Source organism: Leptopilina boulardi, unplaced genomic scaffold (assembly GCF_019393585.1).
Source record: "Leptopilina boulardi isolate dan_hultmark-lab unplaced genomic scaffold, ZJU_Lbou_2.1 LbouV2_351, whole genome shotgun sequence".
Taxonomy (NCBI): Eukaryota; Metazoa; Arthropoda; class Insecta; order Hymenoptera; family Figitidae; genus Leptopilina; species Leptopilina boulardi.
Genome location: NW_026137920.1, coordinates 734933 through 744536, shown reverse-complemented (window position 1 = coordinate 744536; position 9604 = coordinate 734933). Strand labels below are relative to the sequence as shown.

Below are 9604 nucleotides of genomic sequence, written 5' to 3'. Positions count from 1 at the left end.
TTGGAAAACGTGTGGACATGGAAGTTGGGAGTATTGAACTTTGTTGCTACACTGATTTTTAGCTGACTTCACATTTGAATGGAAATTGCTAAATAATTTCGAGAATTGGAATTAAGCTTAATCCCAGTAAAATAATTAATAAAATTGATATATTATCCTGAAAGGATGATTAATTGAAAAATAGGAATTTTCCTTGTAGGAAATCCTTGATACATTCACTGTATATGTATCTTTAAAAATATTTAATTTTTAAAATACATCTTTTAATGTGATTTGAATTCCAGTATTGAGGGAAATATTTTAATTTCATACCCAATTTTAATCTGGAATTGAGCAGTAGCATAATTCAAAATAAATACACGTGCTTTTAATCTGACAGCACTGTATTGCATAGCTTGTAGGCTTGGACAGAAGAAGAGAGGTAAGGAGAAAGAATAGGTGAGGAGAATAAGAGTGTAATGGTACTGTGGAATATAGCGTACCATGTAAGCGCCTATAGCCCGAACTCACATGTATAGGTGCCTGTAAGGTATAGTCCAAATGAGTATGCGAGAACCAACGACCGCCATGCATTCAACGGTCTGTGGAGTAAGAGAGAAAACCATGTGACAGAGGGAGAACGCAATACTCCGCGAGAACAATGTATGTGAGAGAGAACGCTTCGCCATTACATACAATTTCTTTTCTCTCTCGCACAATGCCGAGGGATGCGCGGGGAGCCTTCACTCAACGCGTGGAGTGAAGCCTCTTGCCTGTAATGATATATGAATTACTTTATTTTAATTCTTATATCATTTTAATTTCGATAATTACAATTTCCAAATTTTGATTTGATAAACTTCAAAATTTGTGACTATTTTACAATAATATAACCATTCGTATATCTGAAACAATAATGATGATAATAGTAATATTTTAGGTATAAACATGCGAGTTTATGCGTTTCTATTCATCCCATAACATTCTTACAGGTACGCGCATGGATAACCAATGGTCCGCGATGCTTTACAGGTTATCCGGATTAACATCGGTGTTTATCGTTCGGGAACGTTGCGGCAAGGTTTATTAGATTTAGAAAATTAAATAGAATAATAATTTCAAAACCGCAACTTTCCCAAAAATTCCGTTCGCTAGTTACGTTGTTTACAATCTGGGAACTTTGAGAAAAGGTTACCTGAGCTCGGAAAGGCCTCGCAAGCTTCGTTTTCTACTCGCAACCTTCCCAATTGGTAACTTCGTTGTTTATGGATTGGGAAGTTTGCACCAAGGTTTTTAGAGCCTGCGGCGTCGTTCCGAGTCCGAATATCATATTTTTATAATTTTACTTTGAGTAGTTCCTGAGTTATTCACGAAAAACGTCAGGAGGCTCGCCGCAAGGTTCCGATGGTACTACAATACACGGGGAGCTCGTATCTATGCTCCTTCTCAATATTATAGACCATTAATTATCCCCTACGTATAAAAATAATTAATTATAATTTAGGGAAAGGTTAATAACCCATACCGATTTCAAGAGCTAAAATAAAAGAATTTTAATTTCGAAATATAATTTTAATTTCAACATTTAGCAATTGTTTCAAATAGGTGAATATACTGGGGGCGCTGACGCATGGAAATTCCAGGTAGTTGCGCGAACTTTGGACTTGCTCAGAAAAATAAAGCGAGTCCAAAAGAAATTGAAATTAAATTTTGAAAATATATATATCATAATCATATAAAATAATGTAAAAGTTTTTGACGTTACAAACCACCATGGAAATTCCGTTTGTCGTCCCCGATAAACTTAGGGCTCTTGAACTCGACAGGGGTTGTACATTTTACTTAATTTAATGTTAACAATTATAATGTTTTAATTTTACCCTACAAACGATGGAATAATAGATATCCCTGTAAAAAAAAGAGCGTTTGCTATAATCACACCAGACCTGACGGTACCATTGGGGCCAAATGCCAGATAATGATAGAATTTTGATTAAGTTATTATTAATATTTTCCCCTAATTGGCAGCGGATAATTAAAGAAAAAAAAATAATAATTTTATTGCAAAGTTTTAAAACAAGATTTTCCGTTGTTTAACATTAATGTCGCCACTACGGAAAATTCCTGGGCACGGGATAACGTGAAAAACTTATAAATTTGGGCGTTATTTCATCATTTGTGTTTACAAAAGATGGTTAAACATAATACTTTTGGCGAAAATTGTAACGGATGACGTACATCATTGGAGTATAAAATCCTCATTTGTGTCAGGTAATGGGTGATCCCGTGGCTCTGCTAACTCGTACAGGATAAGCACAGGATTTATAGATGTCATTTCATCCGCAGCGATGTTATATAGGTCAGGAACGGCCTTGTTTTTTTTTTTTATAAATGGCGACATTATAGACCTGGCCTGGTCAAGACTTGACTGCAATTGGTAGACCATGGTTAATTGAGAACGAATTTGATTTTTAATCGACCTCATGGTAGATGATTTCATCTAGTCGTTGACATCGGTTTACTCTACCCAGAGTAAGTCCAAAATGCGACAGCATGCGGCGGAATTCTGGACCATAACAATGGTTCAGAATTCCTTGGTCCTGACATCTCTCCGAATTGGCTCTAGTTAAGATTAGAACATAAGGTGATTGGAGGTCATCTTTCAGATATCTAAAAACAGAAATATGTTAATTTCAATTTGGATGGAGACAATGGCTAAATGCTCAACCATTATCTCATTTTACGGTGGTAGCGTTACAACCCTTGTATCGCTACCACGGAATATTCCTGCTCATGTTCGGGAATATAAAAATTAAAAATTTATTTTATTTTATTTAACTATTTTAGGATCATAGTGTATAAATTTAAAGAATTTCAATAGTAAAAGAAAATCAAAATTATTTTAATTGATCGTTATATATATATATTTTTTTTTAATAGTGAAATGTTGAAAATCTTATAAATTTTGAAAATAATAAAGGTAATTTATCAGCTTGATTAATTTTTAGTTTTTAAGATTATTATCAATATGATAAGAACTTTTAGTTAAATAAATAAATAATTAGCACTAAAACTTTTGGAAAGAGGAAAACAAGTAAAAATTATTTTATGTTGTTTAAGAAGCAATAAATTGTATGAATTAAAAAAGGGGTAGGATTTCGGGATAAATAGGTAGTTTCCTCAATTACTTAAAGACAATATTTTATTTATTGTCATTAAAACTATAAAATGCATATGTCTAAAGTTTTCTCACGGTTCTTTTAGACTCAAAATTTGATGAATTGCGTAAATTTACCCATCATTTCCCGTGCTACTCATAATTCTGTAAGTCTTCATATTAAATTTTAGTCTTTATCCGTCAGTTGTCTTAATCGGTTCGCTGGATATTTTTCTTTCGTTTCCAACCCCCTTTTTTTGTGTGTGCTCTGTGATCAACAAAATTATGTCTGGAGAAAACATTTTCAATTTCGAGACCATGCAGGTCGTTCTAAAATATATAGAACGAGGAGTGACGGATATTTCAACATTTTTGAATTTAAAACGGCAAGAGATAGAAGAGGCTCAAAGATGTTCTTTCGGAAGTGGTCAACGGGGGTAAGCATTGCGTAAGAGAATTACTCAGATAGGTTATTAATTCCCCCCCCCCCCTTTCTCTTTAGGGTTCAAATCATTATGTCTGAGTGGGCAGACGCTGCAATAAGGAGCGATGCTGGAATGTGGCCCTTGGACACAGCGTCTTTTTACGTTAGGGATGCGCCATACGATAACGCAGTTTGGCACCAAGAGTACAGATGGGATTGGGAGATGGAAAGATACGAAATGCGAAAGTATTGGGCCCCAGAGAACTTCGAATTTCCTGCGAATACCGAAGTTCCATCTGATGAAACAATGGAGGAGATAGTTGGTGTGCTCGGGGTGAACACAGGCTACCTGTAAGTATTATTCATATATATATATATATCTATATTAAAAAAAATTATACTTTTGTCTGTCTGCACAATATTTTGTTCGCCAATCACGTATAAACGGCTTAACCGATTTAAGTGAAACTTGGCAGTCTTTTAGGTAATAGACTAACTTAAAATCTTAGCCATATTTGATTAAAAAAAATATTAACATGAACGAAAGTTATGACATTTTTTTTTTCAAAAATTTAAAAAAAAAATCAAAAATGCAAATTTTTTTATTTTTTTTGATAATTCTTTACTAAACGTTCTTTATTTAAAATTTTGTGACCAATTAAGTATGCTTTTAACAAGAAATTTTAAGAATTTCAATTTAAGAATTTTATCAGAATTTTAAAATTAATTGCAAATCTGAATATGAAATCAGATATTGTAAAAATAAAAAATCGAAAATTACTTTTTTACTCTTTGAAATTAACAATTATTATATTTTTTATTATTATTATTATTATTATTATTATTATTATTATTATACAAATTATTTTTAAATATAATAAAACTAAATAAACTAAATAAACTTAAATATAATATAATAAATATGATAAAATTAAATTATTTTCATTTTATTTAAAAGAAATTTTTCTATTAAAAGTTTATTCTTCAAATGATTTTTAAAGTTTTTTTTTTTTTTTTTTTAAATTTTAATTTAAATTGTATTGATTAAAATAATTTTTATTTTCAATACTATAAAATTAAATACAATTTTAAATTATTTTAATTTTATTAAAAGCAGTAGAAAAATTAAATTGAATTGAATAAATAATAATTAAGAATTTATAAAAAGATATTTTAATACAGGAGAACACGTATAGTTGGATGTAATTATAAATTTCAAAATTTATTAAATCTAAATATTATAACCGTCGAAGACGGGTGCGACAGCTAGTTATTCGTATATATATATATATATATTTTTTTTTTTAAGAATTATTATATACAGACAACTATAATATTATAATTTGTTCCAGCCCGCTGTCATGTCTTCCCAGCGTTCCCCCAAGGAAGGGGTATCGTCCGAGAAGTCCAGCCCTTGCCTTGGTATATTTACAAAAATATAAACTGGAGTGGGAAGAACCAATATCAATCTATCAAGGGTGGAACATTGTGAGTATTACAATCATGAGTGATTATAATTTGTTATAACTAATGTAGGGAACGTTCGATTCTCTATTTCGGATAATTTACTTTATTCAGAATACATAAGAATTTTCTTTCTTCCCTCGCCCCCCTTTTTTTTTTTTTTTTTTTTTTTTTTTTTTTTTTTTTTTTTTTTTTTTTTTTTTTTTTTTTTTTTTAACAGTTGAAAAGAAATTCAAAAAAATATAGTTATGTTTTGATTGAAAAAAAAAAAATTATTTATTTTCCTATCCCTCTTCTTTTTTTTTTATAATCTTCTTTGTCTCAAGAGAAGAAATTTTCGCAATCGGCAGCTACGTCCTTCGACTCAACCTTGATGATTAAGCACGGTGGATCTTATGCAGCTATCAAGTGGCGCTCAACTATCTATCAACTATCTCATTACTGCTGCATGCAAGTTGTTAATTATTATTAATACACAGAGAAAACATGGTGTTATTTTTGTTGCAGCTAAATTTTTTTTTTTTTTTTTGGAGGGTAATTTATATAAGGGTAAATTTTGTATTTTACCTTGTTTGGTATAATTATAATTGACATAAACAAACATTACAAATTTTTATATAAAACGTCAACTTCAAACATTAACCTTTCCAACAACAAAAATTTAAAAATTATATAAAAGTTTCGTGATAAAAATTTAAATGCAAAAATAATTTTCTATATATCGACGTTTTCGTTTAAATGCAAAAATATTTTTCGATATATTGACGAAAGTTTAAAAATAATATTTAAAATATTCACCAATATTTATATTTGTAAACAATATTTATAACAAATATTTAAGTAATAAATAAAATTTTTTTTTTTTTTACTCTTCTAATTAATTGAATTTGATATTTTTTTATAACCTTATGAAAATTGTTTAGTGATTAATTATTTTTGAATTTTTATAAACAAATAATGTTTAATATTAAAATTATTTATAACTCTTGTAAAAGTTTGAATATATAATACATACCTAAGTATTATTATAATATATTATTACAATATAATATATTCATATGTAAAATTTTTACATATAAGAACGAGGATTTGTTCTGGTACAAATATCTTATATGTAAATGTACATATCTCAAAGAAAAAAATTAAAAACAATTTTAAAGAAACGATTAATAGTTTCTTATTATAAATAAAATCATTAAACTTGCATACTGCAGAATTTTTAAAGTTCTCACCGATTTTCGTAAAAATTTATCTTGAAGTAATTACGTACATTTATTTTGACAGTTATTAGAAATTAGATTTTCAACTAAAATTTTTAAAGTTTTCCAGGAATGTTTTTTTTTTTTTTTTTTTTTTAATGGTTTATTATAAAATTCTTGACGCGAAAAGAGAATAACCTCTTCATAAAATTTGGATTTCAGTATCAAGATTAAATCACGATTTATTTACTTCTCAATTATCCAGGCCTTTCTTGAAAGATATGCGGAAGGATTCTAGTTTCAAGGACGTTGTTGCTTATCTTCGCATTTTTGCGTTTGGTGAATTACGGTCGCTCACAGTAACCCAATATGCAAAGAAATAACAGAAGACTCTGTGACAATTCGCACATATAATTTTTATTTTACTTTAATAATTATATGAAAAGCAAGGTAAGAACTTCTTGCACTTCTCTTTTTTTTTTTAGAGTTTTTAAAGAAAAGCATATTTAATTAAATTAAATTATAGTATATTATATATTATATCCGCTTTTGAATTTAAGAACAAACAAAAAAATGGAGTATTAGATTTTCCTAATTTTGAAAAGGTTGGAAAATTGGAAAAATTATTTTAGAATAAAAATTATAAAAATTATTTTTAACTTTTAGGATTTAGAAAATAAAGAAAATCAGAAAAAAAAAATTTTTTTTTTTTAGAAAGAAAATTATTTTCTTTACCTTAGAAAAACAAAAATTATTCTAGAAATGATTTTCGCCACCACGGAACATTCCTGCTAACTTGCATGCGAATTTTCCGATGTACGAAATTAGGAAGGCGAATAGGGAAGGATTTTGGATACAAACTTTTCAGATTCTACCCCTGAAACATTGCGCCAATTAATGCATATTCGAACTATCTAGAGGAGAATTTGGAAAAAACTGAACCTTAAAATAAATTGAATTAAAGTTTTACGAGAATTACAAAATACAATAAATATAATAATATATTATAATTTGTACACATATGCATACACAACACATAATACAATTTTAGTTCTTTGAATTATACTAGACATCTTCTCATCTCAAAACTGTCAGTGTCAGCAAAATCTCGCCGTATGGTCAGTACGAGAAGGATTACGATGGAGAGAGGTACGTATAAATTTTTATCCTTCTCCCCTTTCTTTTTTTTTTTTTTGAAAGAATTCTTTATTACTAACTGGTTTATCTATTCATATTGTTTATTTCAGTGATTGAAAACTCAAATGTTCCGTGTCCGGAAGGACAGGATGATGAAGTGTTGGTAGGAGAAGGTATTTATCATTTATACATATGTTCCTTATTTCATTTAATTTTAAGGAAAATTTCCATTTATCTCCCTTTCTTTGATTTCAGGTCCCGGGTATTTAAATCTCAGGGTAGTGGTCCTATCGGAAGGACGGAGGATGGTTCTCCTTCCGGAGGACCCAGTCAATGATAAGATCTTTCCGGACACGGAGTGAAAATAATTTGTAATCATGTAGAAAAAATAAAATAAAAAAAATATAAAATAAAAAAAACTGTCCAAAAAAAATAAAATTATTTTACAATAAAATATAATTTATTTCCGTGCGGAGGGAAGGGAGAGAATCCTTTCTCCACAAAAAAAAAATTATTTTGTTGGGGATTGGGATCGAACCCTGGCCCGATGGTTGCGAGTCGCACGGTGTACCACTACGCCATAGCGGCTCGTATCGGTCATCGCGAGACTGCAATTAAAGAGCGTAGACCGGAGGCAGTAATGGGGATGAGTCATCTGTCGCGCTACTACTGATTGCAGGTTTCCTTATGTGTGGTCTTCGTTACCGGCGTCGAAAGAAATGTTTAGATCTTAATTAGGTCGCGTATTTATAGAGATCGCCACTTATACCATTATGGGTATAATGCATCTTCCTTGTGAATTTTGACATTTAATAGTGCTTAAAATTTTATTCAAATTAGTCAATTAGACCATCATGTATAAACATATATATATACAAATCACAACACATATACATATATATATATAATTTTTTTTTTTTTTTTAATGAGAATTAATGGTAGCAAGGATTAACATTAATTCCGTTTCAACGCGGCATACTGTGTTTGAACATCCATACTCTTGCTCATGTCAAGAGGGAGTCAGGACACATGTGGAACACATCAAATATTGTTGCCTCTTGCCTTTTCGCCACCGCGAAAAATTCCTGATAACATGCACGGAATTTTCACGAGTTGGAAAAGGAAACAGGAGAATATAATGAAAGAAAAGAAAATCCTGAAAGTTTAACATGCTTGGAAAAACAAAAGAAATTGGTCAATTTAAGGTCTAGATAGTCGTGTCTGTACAGTGATTCGGTTGTTCTGATTTCTTCGTCTAATGATGTCAGAAATAGGAATAATTCCAGGGGGAGGAGGAATGAATTCTGGTTGATTTGGAAGCTGACATCTCGGTGGTGGAATGATATCAGGTATTGGCTTCTGAGAACACATTGATAAATCTTAAATTTTAATTAAGATCTTCTTTAATTTGAGCAGGAATACTTGATACAAAAATTGAAAAGAAACACACAAAACAATAGTTCTCTAATTAATTTGACTGTGAAAAAATTTTTTTTTTTTTTTTTTAACTTATTAAAGAAAAGAAAATTGGAAAATGATTGGAAAATTGGAAAATTCACTCAGAAAAATCCATTTTCTTTATAATGGAAAAGACAAATTTTATTTTACGATTAATTTTCGCCACCGCGGAAAATTCCTGTTAATTTGCACGCGAATTTTCCGGCTCATAAAATGGTGGGGATAGATACAGAAGAAAAAGAATTTTAATAAATGTTAATCAAGATTGACAGTAAACCTTTTCCAACTTTTCTGAGTAAATTTTGAGATGTGTTTTAACACAATAGATAGTGGGAAAATTATCCAGGAATTCAAAAAATTTTTTTTTTTTTTTTTTTTTTTTTTTTTTTTTTTTTTAGGAATTCATGGGATACAGGAAAATATAAATGGGACAATTCGTCCAAGAGGTTAGGGTTTTCTGATCTTTGAATTTTCCTCAATTTTCCCAACAGAGGAAAATTCTTCTGTAAAAATTACCCTTTGATCTTTTAACCTCTTTTTGAATATTTTGGCATTAATATCAATTAATGCGGAAAGGAAAATAGAAAAGATTAGAGAGAGAAAGAAGGAAAAGAAAACGACTCTTTTTTTTTTTTTAATAAAACTGCGGGGGTTACAATCCTGACCCACAGTGATTTCTGGAGCCACCGTCACAACTCGGAGAATAATGTCATCATCGCTACGCGAGAGCCAAAAATCTCTTTATTGTAGCAGCGTCATCACATACTATCACTAGGTAGAATTGTA

At 30.0% G+C, this 9604-nt stretch overlaps 1 protein-coding gene across 1 annotated transcript; it reads left to right on the top strand.

Annotated features, from left to right (window-relative positions):
* The first annotated feature begins 3230 nt into the window (after positions 1 to 3230).
* On the top strand, positions 3231 to 5796 carry LOC127286260 (uncharacterized). Its single transcript, XM_051312634.1, has 3 exons — positions 3231 to 3911; positions 4913 to 5048; positions 5351 to 5796. The coding sequence occupies exons 1-3, from the start codon at positions 3652 to 3654 to the stop codon at positions 5396 to 5398; spliced, it is 444 nt and encodes a 147-aa protein (XP_051168591.1). The 5' UTR covers positions 3231 to 3651; the 3' UTR covers positions 5399 to 5796.
* The last annotated feature ends 3808 nt before the right edge of the window (positions 5797 to 9604 follow it).

What these genes read in the sequence shown, in the direction of transcription:
- LOC127286260 (XM_051312634.1), top strand. Translation starts at nt 3,652, where the DNA reads ATGTCTGAGTGGGCAGACGCTGCAATAAGGAGCGATGCTGGAATGTGG. An exon ending in GGGGTGAACACAGGCTACCT is followed by an intron (nt 3,912 to 4,912) that starts GTAAGTATTATT and finishes AATTTGTTCCAG; the next exon opens with CCCGCTGTCATGTCTTCCCA. An exon ending in TCTATCAAGGGTGGAACATT is followed by an intron (nt 5,049 to 5,350) that starts GTGAGTATTACA and finishes CTTTGTCTCAAG; the next exon opens with AGAAGAAATTTTCGCAATCG.